Genomic DNA, 24,483 nt, shown 5'->3' on the forward strand with positions numbered 1-24,483 from the left:
TGGACAGCACCTCTGCTCAGTCCGTATCCGTTCTGACGCATTCTCTAAACTGAGCTGCACTCGGGGTTACCTGATGTTGTCCAGCTCAGCCTGCTTCCAACGGGCCGTAACTGCCATGGGCTGACCCAACAGCCTCATGTTCTCTCTAAAGTATGGATATAGGGAATATAATTTTGTATGCCAAATAATCCTGGTTTTCTTCCCAGCCCACAAAGTCTGCTATACATTGTTAGCTATTTGTATCATAACTTACCCCTTTTCTAAGAACTATTTACTCTTGAACATAAAAATCCTTCCTTTCCCCTCTTTGCAGTAAAATGGATCCAAACGCAGCCAATAAAAGCAATCATTCTTTACAACAGAAACATAATTATAGTGTAATTACTTACCATTTCTATATATTTCCCTTTGTGAAAACCTTTATTCCAGAAGTACTTTTGTTCTCCAGAACCTAGTTACAAGTGCTTATAAAACGCTCTTTTTTATTCCAAACCGCTCATCTGCAAGTGCTTTACTGGCAGAAGGACCTGGCACGTTTGACAGAGGTAGCTGAAAGAGGCTGCAAACGGCTGCAAAAGGGAGCAGCCCGTTACTGTACGTGACGGGAAGGGCTGAGCCGACTCACAGGTGCAAAGGCTGACCCACTGACTGCAGCACGGAGGAGAATGCCGTGGTTATTTTCAGAAGTCGCATACAAGCCACATGAGCACATCAAATCAAATGTCACATTAAGTAACCTCTCTGCCCATTCCTCCCTGTGCGCCCCCCCCCCCCCCCCCCCCCCAAAAAAAAAAAAAAACCCAAACAAAAAACCCAAACCACATCCAAACTGGAAGAGTGGGGTTTTAAAAATACCATTTTTAGAGAGGAAGCCGTCCCTCCTCCTAGGCAGCAGCTCCCTCCATTCCCCTTTGTCTTTTACATTTGATATATCAGGCTTGTATTCATCAAAACTCACGTTGTGCTGTGGCAAACAAATCCTGTGCCTAGAAGCGTCTGTTCTGCGTTTTACACCTCAGAGCAGAGAGCAGCAGAGCAAAGAGCAGCAGAACAAAGACAGATTAATTCCTGAAGCAGCTTTAGTTCATTCTATTGAAGTCCTTCACGTTCAGACTGGGTGCGTTTTCCACAGGTGGTGTGGCACCACTGCGAGAAGCGGCGCAGACACCCGCACTTGGAAATAAGCTGAGTATTTAGGTTGCAGAGCCCTTTGTGAGAAGAGCCATTTAACATTTTCCCTGCGCTAAGATTTTACTTTCTTGGCTTGCCTTTAGGGACAAGTTTGCCTCATTAACCGCCAAGTGCAACATTCCCACTCCTATCCAATTTTCCCAATACCACAAAGAAACACTGAACTGAGCATAACCGCTCAATTATTTTACAGTTAGTCATAAGTTGGCCGATTCCCAACCTCCAAGTGCTTTGGCGTTAGCCCTGCGTGCATATCCTCGCTGGCGTTAGGCCGTTACAGAAGTTATAACAAGTTTGTTTCTGTACGAAGGGAGCACTGACTCAGCTGAGAACACCTGCCTAACGCCACACGAGCTGTCAGAGCGGCAATCTAAACTAAGTTTAAACATCAGCGCAGGGGGAAGGACTCCGGTTACAGCCCAAACGTCGGCACCCGGAATCTACTCCAGAATGCGCAATTCTGGGAGAGGGAGGCGGGTAAGAGGATGTCATTTTAATGCTGTGCTGTGAAAGATGCACTTTTCTGAGGAATTTCTGAGAACACAAATAATTCCCGCGTTTTTCAAGTTTAATATTAAAGCAAAAATCCCACGGGCATAGTTTAAATTAACAAATCCCATTAATGTCTTCACAATTATCTCTACACCTACTCTGATCGTCTCTGCACCTTTTTTGGTGAGGAGTTTCAGGAAATACGCCACCTTTAAGACCTAGGTATCGGTTCTCTGACGTACGGTGCTGTAAAAACGTACCAGCCTTATTCAAACACTTACTGCAAATATTCACAAAGGTCACAATAACATCAGGAATATAAAAATAGCCACAAGATACTTGCTTAGATGAATTTATTAGTGCATAGGTTAAGGTATTTACTCCCCTCCAACATTAACAGAACAAGGGGTTCATGTGAAAAACAGGTTTGGTTTTGTTTTAAAACAAACCCACCGAGGCAGCTATAACAAGTAAAAAGTACGGAGTGGCCTATTCAATTTTCTGGTCTTGATGGGCAAATTATTGCATTATAAACAAAAAAATTCAACATGACGGGATTTTGGGGGTCATTTTAGGTAACCAGCTCTGAAACAGCAGAACTGGTTTTCCCCCCAATGTAATTTGTGTATCTGTATAAATAATATTTACTGATAAAAACCTAGAAAACCATAGAATAAAAATCTATTTTACCTAAAATGAGTACTAAGGCAACCGGTCTTTCCTTGCTTTGCATGTAAACTTCCTCACAAACATCAGGGAGTGTTCTGGACTTAGAGGTAAAGAAATTTGTTCGTTAATGAAGCCGAAACTTTGAGCGGCTTCTTTACGGCTGGCTCGCAAAAGGACCAATAACGTTTTTTTCCTTGTTTAAAAGTGTTTGACATCTGAATAGCTCCAGCACATTCACAGGATGTTCGGGGAGCAAAGCAGGAATAGTCATACACACAATAAAAATTGTAAACTTTGCTGAATTTCATTAAGTCAGACTGAATTACAGTTTACTGAGCAACTTTGATCTCAGATGCCTTTAACAAAACATAAGTGTAACAATTCCACCGTTTAGGACCGAGTTATTACAGTCACATTACAGTTGAATATCTGGAAACATTGACAAGTGTAGTTTTAGACTGTGTTTAAAAAGGCACACGTTATACTTTCCTCTAACTGTCTTGCATTGTAAATATATCTACATATCTACAAGGATTTCCTTAAACAACGAGAAGTCAAAAATTCAAGTTACATGTATTTTACACACTAAATACAAAAATAACCTGTAACATTAAAAGCAATTATTTGGTTACATTTGAAGTCTCTCGAGCTTACAAGCCCCACAAGCTAGCAGTACAACAGGTACACGTATACTAAAACACTTCATATATGTTATATCGCACATACGTCTAACAAATCAGTGTCTTAGTATGTGTTACGGTTCAGGCTTTTCTGAGGGAGTTTCTCCCCATGCGCTACATTCATACACCAATATTAGCAAGCTTCTGAATAAGAAATCTTGAGAAAAGGTGTGGCTTTCACCACATTCATGTGAACAGTAAGGCTAAACGTGTCCATCGGTCTCCTTTGCACATGGGTTATTTGTAAAATTATCTGCTCAAGTCCATATTCAGTGTACTTCATCACTGCATTCTTTTACCAGAAATGCTGCAACTAACTTTTTATTATAAAGGCAAGGAAATATTTAAAGCATTAACCTTAGTCACATTGAAAAAAAAAAAACCCTAGAAAATATTTTAAAAAAAAAAAAAGCTTTTTTCTTCTTCCTCTCAAGTGTAATGCATTAGGCAGTTAAATAAGTAGTCTTTTCAGGATAAAATATTTTAGCACTTCTTGGGAAAAAAATTTTAAAGTATAAAGCTTAGATAGGTTAAGGTGACATATGCTTAAAGACAAGGCTACATCTCATAAAAATGCGCTAACCAAAGCAGCGCTTTGTAGAGTTTGTTTGTAGAGTACTACAATTCGTGGTTAGCATTATATTAGCAATAGGAAAATAAGCCAAACAGTCAAAACTCAATAGTCTCTCAACTCCATATTTAACTGTTTGTAACACTGAGATACGAGAAATCCTACGTTACTTTAGTTCAAAACAATTAAGAGCAAGTTTCAGTCTTACAAATGTATAGTTTATGATGCAAATCCATACGTATCCTAATACATTCCAATCTTAATTTATGAGTAAACATTAAGAGTGATTTTGTTTTCATTTTTAACCATTAGTGACAGGTCATCATCACGGAACAGTGTAAGGCATCCTTTATTTAAAAAAGGTTTGGTTTTACTGAAGATGTATTTTGGAGTTTCTGAAGGTTTCTAACTCTTGGAATGTACTTGCTACGATAGTGTTGTTGCTAGGATAATTCCAAGTATCAGAAGCAATACAGTTACACATATAATTATGAACATCAATTTCTGCAAAAAAGAGAGAAAAGATGAGATTGAAATACCTTGTCAGATACAGAACTGTTTAAATACATGCACAGCCACAGAAAAAGTAATACTGATACCTAAGCTGAGTGTTTGGATTTTCTTTCTGAAGATGACTTACTGCTATGATTTCCTATTGTTAGTCTTTCTCTTCTAACATACACGTAACCATAGTTACATGACAGAGCGATCTGCGTAATGTTTCTGTGTTTTGCTTCACAGAATAATTGTTATTATTCACACCCAACTTCTGTACATATCATTACCTACAGAAACAGATGCAACAGCAAACGCTTACTTATCAAGGTCAAGTTTAAGTACAGTAACATTGCTTACTGCCACCCTCCTTGGATAAATATTTGTAGCCTGCTCAAACCTTTACAACTGCACAGTTAGTGGAATTCAATATAACATCAGAAAAGCATTATGTAAGTAATAGCTCAGAAGAGCTGCAAGTGAAAAAAAAAAAAGATGGGTTCTAGGTAAGTGCAAAGTCTGGCGTTAGGTCAGGTATTTCTGAATATAACCAATAATCCAGTAAATCCTGTTCCCTGCCCATAAACCAAAGCTGAGAAGAAACTGTAACATCGAAACAAAAAACTTCAACATTAAAAGACTGTTAGTTCAGAAAAGTGAATTCGTGATTAGCTGTCTGAAGTGACACCCCGCTCATAGCGCTTCATATATAGTTTGAAGATACTACATGGGAAAAGTTGAGTTTCTGTTAGACTCAGAAGAGTTAACTGTTATTTTCTACTTAGCCTGGCTAGGTGTTATCTTGACAAGAAATGGTACATTAGTATAGCAAAAACCCGAAGATTGAAAGAATTCTCAATTTATGTCCTACAATTCCAGTTGGAATCTTTGCAGACTTCCTTTTACAAATACACTGTCATTTCCCACTTAGTCTAGTATTAAGAAACAGCTTTGAAGTAAGAACTTCAGGATATTTTGCATAATGGCCAACTTCTTGATTGTAGACGTGTACTTTTATGAAAACTCTACTTCAGACCATAAACAACCCCATTAGATAATGTTCCAAGTGTAACTAGCATTCCTTATTTTAGTGTAGCTTGCTTGCTGATGTGAACTTCCAGTATAAAAAAAAAAAATTCAAAGGACTGCAAGACAATAATTGGATTTTTGGTCTCATTTCCTTGTGTTTGAGTCTTATGTAGTGATTGCATTCTGTAAATTTAGCAGCTTACCACTAGATGTCAGTTTTCAATATTCACGTGAATAGAACGTCTAAAGGATGCAAAGATAACGTCCCCCAATGCATCCCAAGCCTCCCCCCCAGTACTAACTGTACAGATATTAAGGGTTAGTAGAACAATACAAGTTACCATAGCAAAACAAGAGCAAAATTAGTTGATTAGTTACTTACTGCCACACTGGCAGGAAGTCATGCATGCTGAGGTTATCCAAGCATCACTGAATACCAACAGACAAACCAATAATTAGACCAATTATGGCAATCACCACCAATGACACAATGATTATTATCCACATTTTCTGTCAAAAAACAAGGTATTATTATTATTATTTTAATATTAAGCACATTAAGATTTGCATTTCTTTTTATTTTTTTTTAATAGATCCACACTCATTTTTATTAAAGCCTGCAGTATTCTCAAATTGAGATAAATGTATCTGTATATTCTTGCATGAATAAGAACAAACAATTTTGAACAGTGTAACAGGTAAACGAGTGTGTTTAACGCCTATATAATTACCAAACCTGAGAAAAACACCGTTTACAAACAGATTAGGTGGGCTCTTTTGACATTTCTTGAAGAATTTTTTTTAATGTAACAGGCATGTTATCTATACGTAGATATATGTCTATCTATATGAACACATACTCCCTCAAATTCAACTTGCCATAAAAACCCTCACAAAATTGCACAGCATCTCAGCAGGGGAAATTATAATGTCAGAGGAACACTTCACTCACTCTGCAGTCATACTGTTACAAAATATAAAAATAAATTCCTTAGCAGTTTAAGAATACAGTATTTGGCTTTCTGATGGGAAGAACGATACTGAAACACAAGGCAAGTTTCCATGCCCATGGAAAATGCCTGAACGTTACTTTGAACTCAATTTGTCCACAAAATTGAGTGTCGTGGTTTAACATCACACCCTTCCCAGAGGGAAGATCCCCCGATCTAGTACTTTTACCAGAGTACAAAAGTAGTTATCTGTGAAAAGAATACGGAGTTCTATAAAAGTAACCCTAATTCAGCAAGGCCAGTAATTTTATTTTCCCTGCTAACATCATGATTTTATAGCTATCAATCCAGGTAAGTTTGCCAGTGATAAAGATCCAAACCCCTTTAAGCTTATTTAGCATCTGAATAATTTAAGGTATCGTAGTAGTTGATAAGAAGCACCTGTGAATTTACCTACTAGCATAATATATTAATTCTTGTTTCGGGGTTTCTACACTCTGCAATGGCAGCCTTTTACGTGGAAAATTGTGAATGTAGCCTTTGCTGTGCAGAAGCTGCTCATCCGTATTTGTAGTACAAGAAGTTTCTGTCCTCTGCTGGTAATGTCAATGTTTAATAGTAACTTTAACAAATTAATTCACATTGGAAATGTTCTCATTTCTTCTGGATTATGGGAAACAAACAACTTATGACTGTTTGTTTGTAAAATCCTTTGGTAAATCTTCCTCTGTCATGTACTAATTCATAACAATCTTTTCTAATCTAATTTTAAATATCACAACTATAAAAAAAGTAAAACGTGCATATTCATGCTACCTTGAAGGACTGAACACAACAAAAAATTCAGCTAAAACTGGAGGTCACTTCATACCATGCTAAGATAATATACTGACTAGCATAATTACAGAAAGACAGCATACCCTTCGTGCTTTACTTTGATATTTAACTGCCTTTTTTGTCTCTTCTTTTGCATGTTCCACATAATCTGATGCATTCATCACGTTCTTTTCTATGTTGTTGATCATTTCACCCTTAAAATGAAATTTTGAAGAAAAAATTTTATTATTGGAATCCACAGATCCTTGTTTTAATAAGTCTAAGAGAAGAGAGGCTATAGATCATCAACGATTACTTTAAACAAGTGAATTATGTACATATTAGCGGCCGACATTTTTTCTGCTTTGGTGTGCAAAGGAAGAAGGGAATGAGGAGAAAGGGCTCCAAGTTCTAACAAAACAAGGAACATTCATGGGCAGGGCAGGCATATTTCTCCCTTTTGCAGGAACAAATACTGAACACCCAAAAACATACCTTTGACTGTGAGGTATGTTTTAAGAGCTGAAACTAAAACTGACATCCTAAAGAGATCAGGAATCCCTGATGTGAGTGGAAATGGGAAAGGATATTATCTATTTTGACACAAGGTTCAACAGTTAGCTAAGAAAATACACACATAGCAGCAACTTCAAAAGTTCCTCAGAACTGAGGATCTAGAATGCCAATAACAAATTCAAATGAATTATGATGAATGAAATTTGGTAATGAAATCAAAGATTGGTGAAAAATTACAGTAAGTCTATTACCTGTGTTTCTGTCCATCAGAAGAAATAATCAGCAGCAGTAAACAGCAAAGCATTAAAGAATGATGCGCAAGTAACTTTTGTTCATTTCTAATTCAAAAGAAAACTGCTACCAATTTGCCTTGGCTATACAGTTAATATCAAAGCAATGCAGGACTTCTAGAACAATAGCCAATTCAAAAAACAACTAAAGAAAACACAGTCCTTTTCAGGAAAGTTTCTCTCCTGAACATTATTCTTTTCACTCTCCTGCATAAGTAAAAAAATTTAAGAACAGAAGTTAATATTTTTGTTAGGTAATTGGTACGTAATGATGACAAATAGAATGAATTTACGTACACGTCAAGACAAAGCTTACGGCTGTAAGAGATGACTTGAATGACTTGCAAATCCCTTTACATTCACATTAGTTATAACAGCAATCATACCTTTGCATCATGTGCGAGTTGCATACGTCCTTGCTAACGCCCATTTTGTTCTACCACAGTAGTCCCTTTACCATGTCTCTGAGAAATCTAAATTCCCAGGGTGTTAGCCAACATTCCAGGAGAGAGCTGCTCTTACTTAAACATGCACAAAATGTTCAAGCATATTGCAATATAAGCATGTCGAAGAAAATATTAAGTATGCCCACTGAAAAAGTCTACGCTTGTATATGCTATGCATAACTGACATGTACATCTAGATCGTACATTTAGTGATTAACTTTTATATATTCTAATCACAGTAAATCTGTATTATCTGAATATAAGCAATTGTTTCTGTGTATTTCAAAGACGATGACGGGGGGTGGGGGTGGGGGGGAATCCCACTTATGTTAATGTGTTTGAATTGGTTCATTTACCTGAGTCTCAACAAACATTGCCATGTCCATAAACATTTCATGTAGTTCCCGTATGCTAGATTCCAGCTTCATAATATCCTTGTGACGGGACTCAATTTCGTTCAGAGCTTGCCTAGTTATTTGCGAGTCTGATATAATCTTTGGGAGAATGAAAAAAAGATATGGACATAAATAAGCATGTGCCAACACACTCCTAAATAGCAGAAGCAGCAGAATAGGAGAGAGACATAACTGGACCAGAAATACATACATCAGAAGTGAAAATTGAAGGATTACCACTCTCTAACATTTCCTCCAGTTCCTCATCAGTGGTGGTCTTTCCAGCTAGGATAAAAACAACAGTACTTCACATACCATCACCTACTCTTTATTGAACATAAAATTTTACCATACCAGAAGGATGACAGTTCAAAGCAAATTCTTGTATTGAGCATTTTTCAGGATAAAACAATGTAGCATTTATCCATTACCAAGTGCCATTTTGCATATGAAAAACACAGGAAATATCAAGTAATAGTCAGAAAACAAACGTAGATTCAAAGCTATGATGAATAATTCCTGGTTGGTGGGGGTTTGTGTTTGTTTGTTTTGGTTTGGGTTTTTTTTTGTGTGTGTGTCAAACTGAAGAGTTTGATCACATTTACAAGGTACGTATGAACCTTGTTAAGTGTAGTGCTCTTCAGAAGGAAGAAATCGAGATACAGAGTATTTACATATCACTCAATCACCTATACAACCATGTCACTTGGCACCTAATTTACTCGCTCCCCACCACTGCATGGACAATAAAATCTTTACATAAATCTGATTTTACTAACAGAGGATTACAGTCGTGTTCCGCACAGAGGAGATGATCACCCACAGTGTACCTTCACTTCTCCTTTCCATAATACATCTAACAATTGATGTAGTTCATTATCGGACGTTTAAGCGAACTGAATCCTACTGATCACACTGGTATGAGAAACGCAAGCGTTACGAGTTACACAACACATTCAAGAGATTTGTGTTGTGCAGTTTTAAAAATTACATATCAAATCCCTGCCTTTCCCATGTAAAAGAAGTTGAACATCTGTAATAACTTACATAATTCTGTCCTATCAGACGGAAGTTACAGTTTGAATATTACTTTCTGGTGTTAATACCCAAGAATGCTGCAAAACCTGCTATAAAATTTTTAGTGCTGAGAAAAAGCCGAAGGCTCCAATTGGGTCATAACAACATTAACTTAAAAGAACCATGTCCTGAGGTATTAGGGTCCCTCCCCTCAAACGTATAGGTAAATAAGAATTTAACTTGCCCAATAAACTTTACTGAAATGCTGAATTGAACCATTAGCACGAGAGGCTAATGACAAATTTGAGAAGTACATGAAGCGCAAAGTCTTCTCATAGTTTGCCAACTTTTCTGTTTGCATTTCCTATTGCAGCAATAAATGTATTTGCTTTTACAGGGGATATTCAAAAAGGCTAATTTTAGGTACAAGATGATATGGATTTTTTTAGACACCTTTTTAGATGATAGATGCTCTAGTTCAGAGTCAGGTACCTTCCCGAATACCCCTTGTAATAAATCAAATAAGTCAAATGCGAGTCAGCCAACAAATGATTAGAGTGCATATAACGGCAGCACTGATTTTATGTCAGATGAATTTAACAAATATTCTTACTGACAAAAATAGAGCATAAGAAGAGATGCTGTCCTGTTTAGAGTGTTAATTTTGGAATAGCTTTTAATAACACTTGCTATCTTCAGAAGACAGCTTTTCTTAATGTTTCATTTAAAGTTGCAACACTGGAAATAGATGAAGCAAAGAAAAAAGATACTTTGTTTAATAATTTTCAACATAAAAGAAATTTAGTGAGTTTTCTCTGTTTTCTTTGCCACTGTTCTGAGCAGATTCGAAGAGTTTACACCATATGATAAAATTGTTTCTTTTCCCCCACACACTTCAAGCAGATCTCCAAGACGTATGATGCTTTGTACCATCTTTAAGTAATAAGAAACAAGGGCGGTACTAATAACACAAGTCACCTTCTTAAAAAAGCGCATTCAGGTCACTTACTTATCTCTAATTGTCTCTGTATCCGACCTTTGCTGCGTTCTCGGAAAAGAGTTTGGGTCTCGTTGTATTCCGTCATGACCTCCACAAACTTGTGAGCTAATACAGAGTGCTGTTTTTTGAGGATTTAAAAATGCGGAACAAAAACGTTTATTTTCTTTTGTTGTTACAGCAAATACTACCGCACAACAACTAACAGTGGTATTTACATTCCCACAAAACAGAACATGAAGTTCTGATACTACTTCAGAAAAGTGAAACTTGTTCTCTGATTTACTGGAATTCTTTTATTTTTTTTACACTTATGAAGTGATCATACCTGTGTTTTTCTTATCCTGAGGTCCACTGATGTCCGATTAGCATTTTCACCCTGATCAAAACTTTGTTCAATAGCTAAGAACAATACAAGAATATTACAAGTCAACTTTCAGTATAATTATTTAATAGTGTAGCTCAGTTACTTTGTAAATACTATTAATGATTGCTTTTTCCTCGTACAAGCTCCCCACAGGCATGTTTAAAACTTCATGGGGAGGAGAGGGGTAGCAGTGATCTCTCTCTCTAATAATTTCGATAATTGTTACTGATCTTAAAACACAATAACTACTTCAGTACTCTTAACAGAGCCACAGTACTGTCTATTAATCTGGAAGAAAAGGCGTAACAGAAGCTCTTACAGTTTAAACAATAAACACCATACCCTGGTGTTTATGGAAGGACAAAAGCATATAGTAATTGTAACTATTAACATTAAAACACTCAATGTATTTCAAAATCTAAGCAAAACAATTAAGAGATACTCATAGGGGAAAGCCACATCAAAATTAGCTAGTCTGAATTTAAAATACAGTAGGTGCTCTAGAGCAATTCCCTACGTAGACATTTATGCCATGGAGACCATTTTTTTTGCAGTTAATCTTCTTCCACAACATCATGACCAAAAACCAGCATTTCAGGTGCAGAATACATTTCTACACAGAGGAATTACTTTGCATTGTAATTTTCTAGGTTATTTCTGAAAGCAAGCAAGCTCTATCCTGTTCTACAAACTAGGCTGTGCTGAGACCTGGTATCAGTCAGCGGTGAAGCTTGCCAAGGAGGAGTAGAGCAGGGGACAATACTGTTACTGACATGGGCTGTACGTTAGTTCGCAGAGAGGGGCTGTTCCCTTTTTTAAAAAGAGCTGTACAATACAATTAACGCATACATAATGTAGCATTTAAAGTTTAGAAGTTCAGCTGCAATGAAATAAGTTTCTCACGCTGTTACTACCCTAAGTCATTACAAGGGACAGTAGTTTTATTTCTCCTAACAACTTACCCTTTAATCTGGCTCGGATTTTATTAGCAATCTTCTTTATTTCCTCATTTAATTCTTCAAGTTCTTCCTTTGTTCCTTTGAAAAAATATATATTTTTAGAACTGTTAATGATTAATAGTGAGCCAGCAACCATCTACACCTCTACCTTACAATCTCAAATTGTATACAGTACAACCATGCAGAGAAGTTTATTATACTCCTAAGTAATCTAAATACGATTTTTATAACAGCATACTATCAGATTCCTGCTTCTTATGACAGGCCCTTACCCTTAGGAATTGTTATTACCAAATCACCAACTAAACCTAGTGATAAAATATTCCACGTTTTTTCTTAACGTAACCCTTTCAGGGCAATAGTCATTTGCTGGTCAAAATGAAAGCTCACTGAAGTCTATCAAGTGAAAATACAGATTTATCTCCCATTTTTTTAGATCTGTTTATCACAGACTCACTGCTTTTGCCCTTATTAACATAACTGTACCATGCACTACCTGTATTTTTTGAAGAATACTATACAGAGTATTCATGAAGAACATAACTAGATCTCTGTTAGTGGGTCTGCTGAAGAAACTAGATTCACAAGAGCATGTGTTATTTACAAGCAATGTCATGTTCCTACACGGTTCAGATGCATTAATGAGCACAATTTTTAGCACAAACGCAAGCTGATAAATGAGCTTAGACCACAGACTTTAAATATTCAGATGAACCCTTATTAATCCTGAGATTCGTTGACTGCATGCAGTCATGAAGACAAAAAACGTACGCCCATCCATAAACAAAGAAGATGGGGGAAAGGAAAAACTAACAGCCAAAGCTGAGTTTTCCTCAGCAAGATAAATGTTAAGCTGGCATTGCAACCGTCCTCAAAAATATCTCAGCACCTTTTCTTCCCCTTTCTTCAAACACTTCCCAAAAACCCAGGCATGCCTTGAATTAACAAGTGCTGAGACGGAGAAGGTTCCATGTTTCTGGGTAAGTTCCCTAAACTTCTGAGCTCTCTGTTCGGAAAGCACATGTTCACTTTGAGCTTTGGGGTTACAGCTTCTAAAAATAGGGCTCCAGCGTGGAAGTCTTACTACCACTAAAGCAGCTGGCTGTACTGTCAGCATTAGACAGGGTTCTGCCCCAGCTGAAGAATAAAAGAGAAGATGATGTCTCTGCCATGCGAGCTTCGGTTGGTAACTTCAATATTTTACCAGACTAAGAGAAATGCAAGTAGCCTCTAAGTTTCTGAAGACACAATCAATTTCAAGATGCTGTATTAAGCTGAGCTTTGGTCTAGCAAAGGTTTGGATGATGCAACAAATATTCTGAAAATGTATTTATTCAAATGAGACTTTTAAAATGTAAAAATAAGCAAATTAAAATATTAATTGAATATTAGATGTGGAAATATTTAAATAAATAGTGTACATTTTGCATTCTGAACACCTGAAGGTCTATTCCTATAGGTAGCTAGAACAAACAAACAAAAATTTCATAATATCTACCCACATATATCTGAAATCTAAGAAAAGTGATACTCACTTCCTTCAGGATTTGGTGCTGACAGGATAATGCTATGCTGCTTCTTCACTTCTTCCACATTTTGTGCTATTTTTGCTATATTATTTCTAAGTTCCTCAACCTAGAGGAAGAGAAGTGTCAATGAAACCACTAGAATAATTCAGGGCAAAGATTTAAGAAAAAAACCACAACTTCGGTAATAAAAACCATAAAGTATCTCACTGCAACTTTTTAAAATATCTGACAGAAAGCCCAGCAGAAATGTAAACATTTAAACAGCTTGCACTTTTTAAAATTCTTTATATCAAATAGGTAGTCTTAATAGCAAATATATTCTGTATGGCCAAAAACTTAAGTGCTACTATTCTTAATAAAAAGATTTTGAAATTCTATTAGCAAATTCCTTGTCGACAGGGAGTTAAGAACACTTCTAGGCAGTACCGACACAAAATACCCTGAAATAAACAAGTAGAAGTGTTACCAGCATTTGATTTGGCATACCATCACAAAGCATGTTGGGGGTGTGTGTGTAAATGAACTGTTACTCCTGATTATAGAAATTAAAAGGCATGGAAAGAAAACTAAGTATCTAATGCATGGTGAAAACTATAACTTTACCTGTTGGAAAAAGTCATCCATAAAATGGTCTTTTTCAACAATAACTGTCTCCCCATCTTCATTTCCTTTACACTGTAAAAGACAACAGAACAAATCTATGAAATAAAACTCAGCATACTGCTCTGAAACTACTACTACTTCTTCCACATTGCTACTGGATAGACATTTTTGTCAATAGTCTGCAAAGTAAAAAAAGTAAGTTTTCCTCTTCTGAGGACTGCAATCTAAAAACAAATAAGCAAAGAGGTCAGAGAAAGTCACCTGACTACCACGAAGGTGTGAATGCTGAGGCATGTATTTCTCCAAGCACAATTTCAGGACAGAAGCAGTCTGTAAGCAATGCCACAGTTTTAATTACCTGTCATTAAAATTACTAAAATACGATTTGGCATTCAAATGCTCTCTCACAGCATAAAGATACTTCCACTGCAAGTCCCGCATGAACTGAAAACAATATTATGTGTCTTTCATTTCACAAATAATAAAATAATAATAAATACTGAGACAGTAGATCAAACCCCCTCAAAGAAATACTAGGAGGGGTGCTGATCACTGACTTGCGATGTAATAAGCTAAACATCTAATGGAAGCTAGAACAGAAAGCCATCAACATCTGCTTACTAGTTTTGCCCCTGGGTATTTTCAAGGCTGCCACTCCACACCAATTTAGACATAATATGCCACACTGAAGTATACATGCACTGCATAATTGATAAACCCTTAGGCAGAGGCTCAAGCTGCCAGGCTCTCACAGATCTCCAGGACACACAGCCCAACACAGTCATTCCCTGAGTCACACTTCCCTAACCCTTGAGCCAGCCCAGCAGAATATACGGATCCTGACAGTAACTGAGACTCAAGTTTGTTCAGAGAAGGAATTAACATGCATCATATAAAGGCAAAGACTTCCAGCTTCCATGTTCTCTAGTTCCCTCTGTAGAGCACACTGTTTGAACTGCATCGAATCAAAATTAGAAGAAAATATTATTCTACCATAAAGTCAATGGTTTATCTGTTAGAAAAAAAACCCTACAAGACGGGTAACATTAAGGAATTTTCATGTTCAGAACTCCTTTTTTCTTACAAGCCCCTCTGCCTTTGACCACCTAACACCCACTTCTTCCTCCTAAACCCTGATCCTATTACCCAGTATGACCTTTGTTGCCAGTTTTATTAAATCAGGTGAGATGTGGATTATTTGCATGATGATTCTGCAGTTTAATTCAATGCCAAACACTGCTATGATCTAACAAAGAAGGTTATACTCAGCGATGATCTACACATCAAATTCTACTAGGACTGCCCCAAATCTTCAAAAAGTTATTACTTAGACTTTGTGAGAGTTCTGTTCCTGCCAACTCAAGGAGTGCATAAAGCCCTATGGCAATATGTTTCTCAGAAATCATCTGGTTTTTATGCTATGAGGAACCATTGTGCCCCAACTGAAATAACAGAATTGAGGTGTTATGGCTTTCCTGGACCACCCTCCAATCACTCCTAACGCTCTGTGCCATTACAGACTTTTTGTAGTTACTCCTTTTGGGAAGATGATTGCTAGAATTCAGTATTAAAGAATCTGCCCTTAGGGACTGTAATCAATTAACAGTCTTGCTTAATACAAATAAGCAAGGAAGCCTGTGCCCAAAGTTACCCAACTTTCACGCATACCAGAGACTGCAGTGCTACAAAGCTACCAGTTGTAAGTTAATATTTGAGAACGAGCTACACTTTAAAGATATTTAATTTCATTATCCCTGCAAAAGAACACCTTCTGCTTACATTTACTGAGTAAAGAATAATCGTTCTAATTTTTTATAACCACATCCTCTATTTAGTTAATTGAACTAAAACCAATGAAAATAGTATCAGCTAAGATATTCAGCATGTCAGCTTTTAGTTTGGTCAGAAGATCTTAGTAAAACATTAAACCCTGAGAGAACCTTAAACAAACGAAAGATACAAAAATCTGACACAGAAGTCCTGTTTGTGGATGCTAGGCTGGAAGGAAGGCACCATGACTACCCACCCCGCAGCCAGTTCCACATTCATTTCACTTTCACATTTGGGTGCAACGACACCAGTGACAGATCCATCTGCTGTCTACAAGTTACTGAAGGATTTACGGACACCCTACCCTGAACATCAGCACTTGAAAGACATCTGGTGACTTGTCAACCTCTAGTCGCTACGATCTTAAATCACCACTTACATAAAATACACCTTATCTGCTAACTCTCTTCAACTTAAGTGATGTGCCTTCTTTTGACAAGCGCACAATTCAAAGAGCTTGCTTTTGTCATCAAGTTTAGCAGAAATATGTTCCTTCTCCTAGACGTTACCTCCTCGGTATAAGCAGTATCACAAAAGCTGATAAAAAGTTTCACGTCAATGCCAAGCACAATCTAGTGAAGTTTGTTTGCAGCTCATACTCTGACCTTGGGACTGAAAGTCTGGGTCATACAACTCCATAAACATTCATAGACTTATAAAATATATAAAGTTCCCTCAAAAGCTGGTTTATATGACAGAATCCAGATATTCAGACAACAGAATTTCTCAGCTCCAAACAGGATGTACCTTGATGCCTTACAAAACTTCTGACATTTCCCACGCCTTACAGAATTGGAGAAATAAGGCTAGCTTGAGATTTCTTACCAAATTAACTGATTAACTTTGAAACTGAAAACAGCTTTTGACCTAAACCCATGACCATCACTTGCCCCTGAAATTCCAATCGAGCCAAGTTTTTTCTCAGTGCACATCACCTGCATTCGCAGGCTGCAAGGATAACAACTGGCCACCATCACCCCAACACACCAGATCCCAAGAGGGGGTTGTTGAGTGTTAGAGTTTCTCCTTACAGCATCAGTGTTTCAAGAAATTCTTTCATATGAGAGTAGCCAAGGAGGGCTTGCAGAGGGCCAAGGAGATCTGTTGGACAGCTTTGGCTTTGGCAGGTCAATCATTAACATGCATTTAGTAGCATTATTGTACAACCAGAAAAACATCATCTGGTAAACGTCTGCAAGAAATTACGCTGCTATGACACAGAAAATACACAGCTCATCTTCAGAAAATTCCATGTTTGAACAAAGACTAATGTAAGGAGTTAACTTGGGAGAAAAAAACCAAGAACTTAGCAATGTTTTCCTCCTCCTGAAAAGAAGCCTTTTGCATTTTTTTCCATACCACCCAATTCTACCAATTTTAACTTTTGTGACTTTGTGGTTCTTTACTCATTCCTAAAGAGTTTTGGGGGCATTAAGTCAATGCCCAAGGAATTGTTTCCAAAAAAAATCACTGCAGTTCTGTTCAAGTTACAGGTCCTTGTTTAAAAAAAAAGCTACATTCAAAGATAAATGTATTTTTCAAAGGATATGTCTAAGATATCCTCAGTAATATCCAAGCATAAGAAATAGAAAAAGCATGTATTTAAAATGATTCACCAATCAAGCAAGAAAAATAGATGTCAACAGATAGTTCTGCATCCCTTTCAGCATAACAAGTGGTAATTTTTGAGCCATATGAACAACACACCCCAAACTTCAGATCCAAAACATCACCCTTAAGCAGAGAAGGTTTACATCCTACTGCTGAAATGATTTAACAATAACAAAAAAAATTTGAATTAGTTTTATTAACAGACCTTTAAAAGGACATTAGAGTCTGACACCGGTTGAATGTGCTGAACTGAGTGTCTGAATGCAGATCCTCCGGCTCTAAGTCATCTTAAGATGGGCAAGCATCTGTGAACAGCCAACCACTGAAGGCTGGGAGAATATTTTACACAATCATGGCTATGTACTTGCCCCGGGTTTTTTTTCTTCCCTAGATATCTACTGTCAACCACTGCTGAAAAACAGCTTGCTTGATCAGAGAGAACCTTTTATTCTTCCTTTAATCTTGCACTCATTTAAACTCACAACAAATAAAACCAGTCTGCGATTTGATCAATTGTCCAATTAATTGTATTAAAGGACAACTCAAACAGCTGAAAGAAGTTCATTTTGGCTTGTTTGAAATAATTTAGAAACTACAGTAAAATAACCCCCTGGATGTGGACAAATACAATTACGGTTGCTATCTCCTGCAAATGCATGTACTTTACAAGCCTTTTCTAGCTAGAAAATAAGAGGAAGCAACATTATCTGATGGCTGAATAATCTGCATGTCTTCAACAATTTCTCCAGCAACTATTTCAGCACTGCTTAACTGCCTTAATACAGTGTATTAACAAAAGGATCAAAAGTGGACCACGAACATTGGTAACATTTGTCCCCTCTTCTTTATGAAGATAAAGGGAAATCCAGGAAAACGTTACAACTTCTAATGAGAAAAGAGTTTGCTTGCTGTCAAATAAAATCCAGGAACACACAAATGAGGACACATAAACTTAAATTTACATTTCTCCTAAAGGGAATACTGTGTGTAGTTAGAAGGGGTCAGGGTAGGCTGGCTAAAATTCTAGGACCTCTTAATCTACTTGTGTGTCACATCAGGTCTTTGCAGGAAACAGGGTGGATGGAACCTACACGTAAGGTACAACTGAGGTAACACACAATGACATTCTTATATTGAGGGAAAGAGCCAAGGCGTAGTTATTCCTGAAGATTCTGCAGGCCCAGGCCTGTTAAAAACCACAAAGTATATGTTCTACCCTTTACTTAATGATTTAGCCAAATAGAATACAATGGAACTACACTAATCAAACTGAAACAGTTTGGAAAATAGGCAAATTAATGTTAATACATTATTTCTTCAGATTATTCACTCCTTTTCAAAGCAGTCCTATCTGTGTGTGATCAAGGATGACTGTTCAAAGCATCTATACTAGTAAGGGAAAAATCACTTCACAAAAACATGATCTTTTTTGATATTTCAGATAAAGATGCAAGATGGAGGTTGCTACTTCCACAAGTTCCCTGGGGAAATCAAGTTTTACAAAAGCCATCTCCCTCGGATATACAACTTTTAAAAGCTTCGTGTCAGCTACACACTTTTAAGTAATAAAACGTAGGCTGGATCTTCAGTTACTTCTACCTTCACTTGATGTTTAAATATTTTCTTCTAAGTTAGAAGAAACCTTCAATTCTAAGTCTCTAAGCTATTTGTTAATTCCACAGGCACTGAAAATTATGTTGATGAACATACAAAGCACTTCAGCAATATTGACCATTCTGTTTAAAGTAATGTTTCAGTTCAAGCAGTAACTTGTTGCAGCACGGTAACATTTTCAGATGTCAAATACTAAAGGTGGCTTAAAAGCCCCTATGCAAAATTGCTTTAAAAACGTTTAACAATATCTAAGGGGGTGGGGGGGGGGGTGGATAAGGTAGGGCTTGGGGGTTTTTTTGTTTTGTTTTTTAAATACCCATGCAAGAGACTACCGGTGCTTCCCCTCAATCAGAATGAAGTCTCCGTGTTTAAGAGTATAAATTAAAAAGCAAGTTCAGATCACTGTTTGCTGCTTCCTCTTTCTGGAAAGCGTGCACCATCCCTGAAATTTGGCACATATTCCTATAACCTGGACATGTTTAGAAACAGGCAAAGGGAAGAAGTACACCTGAAAGAAGTTACACATTTCTTTGTTAAGACTCCAAAACATCTTTACTGGTAAAGCCACTGTTTAATAATGCAAAAGCTTTTTAGATGCTGATTCATCCTTCAGGAGAAGACGACTCTGAAGAGACTGGTATTCCCATCCCTTAGAGATGGACCTTCCAAAATGCATTTTGTAACCCAGAAATACAAACTTAATTTTAAGATGAACAAGCCCCAGACCTGCATGCAGCTCAACGCAGGCCAGCTTCTACGTATATGTGGAGTCCTAGAACTATCACAGGAACTGCTGTTCTCCATTTCCATTTCTTTTCAGGACAAAAAAAAAACCAAAAGGAGCAAATATCCTCTTATTTTAACCAAGCCATATCCTGTCGAAGACGGACACGACGGTACCTCCCTCCAAATATCCTTTCTTTTTTAGGATACTGTTTTCAAAGCAAAAATCAGGGAAAGGAAAAAAAGCCTATAAACATAACCAGCTACCATTTTGTAAACACACGGCAAATAAATTCTGCAGATGGCTTTATTGACGCACTACTGGTTAAACTGTTCCCAAGCAGATTAATCTAGCCCACTACACCACGAAAACAAAAGTATTAAGCAGTTTATCTGTCATTGAAAACGCGAACGCTTAAAACGCGCAGAGGTCAGCGGGAAGCGGGGGAAGGTGAGCTGTGGAAACCGGAGAAGCGCGAACTCGGCCGGCAGATCCCCGGGCTCCCGCCGCCCCCCTGCCCGGGACGGGAGCCGGGAAACGGCGTGCGGCCTCCCTGCCCCGGGAGGCGGCCCGGGCGTCGGCCCCGCCGCTGACCATCGACCTTCCCGCCGCTGACCGTTACCTCAGCCGGCCTCCGGCCCCCGCGCCCCGCCGCCTTTGTCCCCTCCCGTCCCGCTCCTCGTCTCAGCCCGCCGTCCCCCGGCCCCGGGAGCCTCCCAGCTCTCCGCCGCGCCGCTCCCGACCTGCCCCTCACCCTCACCTCTGCCAGGTCGGCCAGCCGGTCCTTCATCCCCGCAGCGGCTCAGCGCCTCTCCGAGGCTGCTCCGCGCTCGCTGGCTGAGGGGGGCTCGCTGCTGAGGGGGGCTCGCTGCTGAGGGGGGCTCGCTGCTGAGGGCCGCCCGCGCCCGGCCCGCGGTCCCCGGGCCGCCTCCCCGCCCAGCCTTCCCCTCCCCGCTCGTCCGGGCGCTGCGGACGGGCCGGGCTGGGCCGGGCCGGCCCTCGCCACCTCCCGCTCTCCTTCCGCGGTGCGAGCGGCCGCAGCCACGCCCCTCCCGCGCAGTGCCAGGGTAACGGCGGGCCGCGCCGCGCATGCGGGGAGAGCGCCGGGGACGGCGCGGGCGGGCGCGGCAACCATCCCCTCGGGGAGCCCGCCTGGCGCCGCGGTCCTGAGGGCAGCGCTCAGCCGCGCCTCAGCCGCTCCGCTGCCCGGCGGGGGAGGCGCCGCGGAAGGGCGGGCAGCCGCGCTGGCGTGTGCGGAGCGGCGTGCGGGAGCGGTCGGGGTGGTGCGGCTGAGCAGAGTGTCGCCACGTAAGTGCTCGAGAGGGGCGCTACAAGAGAGAGAAGCACTGGAGAACTGAGGTGTCCGAGCCGCCCCAGGAACCCACGAGGGAATTCCCACCCCGAGGAAGCAGTGCTGCTGGACGTAGCCCAGCCAAGATATTACAATGCACGCAATTTTGGGGGACTATCATGAGAGAAAGAGTTGTAAAAAGTTAGTTGAATTTTATTTAATGCTTTTCTGGTACGCGATGTGGGTAGGCTGCAATCGGACTTCGTGGAATTCACGTTTAGTCCACGCAGCATACAGGCTGCATCCTCTCTTTGCTGACGCTTCTGCTTATCGCAGGCCGCAGGCACATCCCTTTGCCGTCTCGTAACATTAAGCTGTGGCTTGCAGCATGCTCTTCGCCCACAGAACAGCTAAGAGTGATCCAGTCACAACTGGAAGTTAGAAGGAAGTTGCACACTCCCATTCCGTGGAGCAGATGACCCATAGGCTTATTTTAACTCTTCAGCGAAGACGTGTCGACGCATGTTGCCTGTTAGTCATGTGTAGGGCACTAGGAAAACACCAAAACTCTGCCAAAGTCCTAAATCTGTACAATAACAGACATGTCTTTAAGTTTCTAGGAAATAGAGCGTGCACATACTACGGAAGGCAGAAAATCCTCGGTGGCATTGTGTTCTTAGGTGCTTGCTGAAAAGTACTACCTCAGACTAGAGTCAGTTATCTATAATTACTGGTATCTCAGGCCTATCATACATAGGCTTTGTCTTCTAGACCTCGTGGTCTGCAACTGTAAATTCTCAAAATGTAACTTTTGGATACTGAACATAATAACCCAATGCATAATTTTCCTCAAGTTTTTAAAGAATTTCATTCCAGTGCTGGATCAGGAATTTAAAGATCCTGAAGTAGCAATGTAAGCTGCATTAATAACAGTAAATTGCTGAACTTTTGTTTTCTGAAAAAAATTAGAGCTATATCTTGCCCTTCAACACTGACCTAGTAAATGCTTACCTTCCAAGAGTGTGGTCTCTTAATGAAGCCTAGAGTCAGACTTGTTTTACTCAGTGAAAAAATAAAGTTTGTCTTTGGAATACATATTTTGACTGAATTTTGCTACTGGATGGTCCATTTTACTTACCCGTGCTGAAGGTGCCTAATTTCCTCTTCAGACCTTTCAGTGTGATTTCCTGTGTTGCCTTGAACACCAGTGAGCACAGACCTCCACTCCTGCCCGAGCTCGTGTTCCAGAGGCATTTCCGCAATCGCCGCTTTAACTGGGAAGTACAATTATGTTCCTTTTCATTGCTTGCCTGCATATATTGTTGCCTTCTTTTACAGTTCACAAAATGATTTTGCTTCCTACTAATATAGCAGTTATATTCAAATATGCTGTTTAGCTCCGTGACCGTGTTTATGTCCAGTTTTTGTACCCTTCCTCATTTGCATCTTCGCTTACTTACTGAGAGCTGCCTTTTACCTTGTGCATTTATCTGTGTCAGCGAGTTGCTAAGTTTGTTCACAGTTGACCTGAGTCAAGACATAGGATGTAAAGATCTTTTAAAAGTAAATATTCTGCTCATTACCTACTGCTACATAATGGACCCTAATCTTTTAGTGATCCAACACTGCTGGTGAGTGCTTGGAAGTGTTTTGTTGCCTTTGCTGAACGGGGTTGCGTGGACCAGACGTTTTGTGGATCCTCTGAACTGAACACTTACTTATACATGATGATAAAGCAGATGATAAAAAACAGATTCGATTAAGTAATTTATTTTTGTAACAACTAAATAAATATTTGCCAGGAGCTCAAATGGTATGATAGGGGACCTTTTAATTCAAAATCTATTTTAATTATTCCAAATTAAAGTATCAAATACGATTACCATTTTGTTTGCAGGAAAAAAGTAGTTTACTCATAAATTTGTAACAATATTGCAAAGTTTCTAAAGTATGCTGAGTGTTCTACACACAGTTACAGATGGCTCTTTTTTTACCCTGGAAGTGTTTGTGTTTGTGTTCCTAAAAACTGCCAAACTCCACTAATGTGCCTTTATGGGCTCCTATTTATAAACGCATGCCTATTTGTCAAGAAGAGAGGTGGAATTCACAAGGGTTTTATAAAGATAGCATTGTGCTGAGGAAAGTGTAAGATGAGTTATATATTCTGAAAAACACCCTTCCTGACACCTAGAGGCGATCAGCAAAAATGCTAAAACACCCCAAACCCAACTCGTCCCAGAAAGGGAAAACAAGTTCAACAAGCAAGTTTCCAACAAAGAAAATCCTGTGCAACATTTGGATTGGCATTACACTATCAAATAAGCAAAAATTAAAGCAGCGCACAGCCATTCTTGTAAAACTTGCTGTGTATGTTGCCTCTATGTGAAAATGAACAAGAAATAAGCTATGTTTGTATAGATCACCTGCCATGAAATATTTTCTATGTTAATTCAATCTAGAGATACTTAAAAAAATTATTTATTTATTCCAGCTTGTGGGGTGTACCAGCAAACTCTATGCAGACCACATAAAAGTTGTTTAAGTATACTGGAGTAAAAAGAATTGGAGGCTGTAAAAATCAGTGTGAACCCATGAACTTGCTATTTATATACCTATGCAAAACACTTTTGTTCTTTGAAGGTCAGTTTTTGAACAACTTCATCCCACAGGAGTTTGGATGTGAGAGCTTAGAGAACTGTTCTAAATCCAGGGTTTACAGAACAACTTTTATTTTCATTAACTTGCTCTCTAGTGAATGGAGATCAGCTTGTATGAAGAACTGGATGTAATGGCAGTATGGTACATTTAAGGGAAGCCCTACGTTACCTGAAAGCTCTTCAATTAAATTCTCCTGCTGCCTTTAAAGAATCAAAAGAACTTTGTTAAGCCGCGCTGGAGGTAGTTTAATAGGTTTTCTAAATAACTATATGCAATTTTTCAACTTTGCAGGGAAAGCATCATCAGCTGCCTGGTTGATCCCATACACTAAAACGCTGTCCGATGCCGATCGTGCATCGTGATACTGATGATCCGACTTTAATGATCTAACGGGGAGGCTCCCGAGCTCCCGGAGCCTCTCGGCCTGCCTCAGAGGCTCTCACCAGCAAACCTCGGGCCCTGCGGCACAACTTGCTGCCCGGATCCAGGGGTTCAGTGCCCGGGGGCGCCGGGAGGTGGCGGAAGGCCCTTCGGCGGGCCGGAGCCTGCCGCGGCGGGGAGCGCTGCGTGCGGGCCCTCCCGCCCGCACCACGAAGGAGCCGCTCCCTCGCTGCCCTTTCCCGGACGGGTGTGAATCCCGGCGGGCCGGGCCGCCCGCCCCACTCGGGGCCTGTAGGACCGAGCGCCGCCACCGCAGGGCCCGAACGACGCCCCGGTAGCCGCGCGCCCGGTTCCCGCCCGCC

At 39.5% G+C, this 24,483-nt stretch overlaps 1 protein-coding gene across 4 annotated transcripts; it reads right to left on the minus strand.

Moving 5' to 3' along the window:
- Window positions 1–2,019: 2,019 nt before the first annotated feature.
- STX2 (syntaxin 2) lies at window positions 2,020–24,401 on the minus strand. Of its 4 annotated transcripts, none has more exons than XM_075110331.1 (12): window positions 24,388–24,401; window positions 20,552–20,649; window positions 14,013–14,084; window positions 13,416–13,515; window positions 11,884–11,958; window positions 10,883–10,956; window positions 10,567–10,675; window positions 8,752–8,825; window positions 8,502–8,639; window positions 6,998–7,108; window positions 5,510–5,637; window positions 3,967–4,107 (listed from the first exon to the last, which is right to left on the minus strand). In XM_075110331.1, exons 2-11 carry the CDS (start codon window positions 20,579–20,581, stop codon window positions 5,554–5,556), a joined length of 867 nt encoding a protein of 288 aa, XP_074966432.1. In that variant the 5' UTR covers window positions 20,582–20,649; window positions 24,388–24,401; the 3' UTR covers window positions 3,967–4,107; window positions 5,510–5,553. The 4 variants fall into 4 exon arrangements, with proteins under 4 accessions (XP_074966435.1, XP_074966434.1, XP_074966432.1 ...); XM_075110332.1 differs by lacking the exon at window positions 24,388–24,401 and adding an exon at window positions 20,662–20,744 and having other exon boundaries at window positions 20,552–20,627; XM_075110334.1 differs by lacking the exon at window positions 24,388–24,401 and having other exon boundaries at window positions 2,020–4,107; window positions 5,589–5,637; window positions 20,552–20,734.
- Between the last annotated feature and the right edge of the window lie 82 nt (window positions 24,402–24,483).

Source organism: Phalacrocorax aristotelis, chromosome 15, assembly GCF_949628215.1.
Source record: "Phalacrocorax aristotelis chromosome 15, bGulAri2.1, whole genome shotgun sequence".
Classification (NCBI taxonomy): Eukaryota; Metazoa; Chordata; class Aves; order Suliformes; family Phalacrocoracidae; genus Phalacrocorax; species Phalacrocorax aristotelis.

Bases quoted from the DNA above. Each gene is read 5' to 3' on its own strand.
- STX2 (XM_075110334.1), bottom strand. From the start codon at position 20,581: ATGAAGGACCGGCTGGCCGACCTGGCAGAG. The intron at 8,640-8,751 runs GTATGTATTTCT...ATTCTCCCAAAG, and splicing joins CTTCAATTTTCACTTCTGAT to ATTATATCAGACTCGCAAAT. The intron at 5,638-6,997 runs GTATGCTGTCTT...GTTTTTTGACAG, and splicing joins ATCAAAGTAAAGCACGAAGG to AAAATGTGGATAATAATCAT.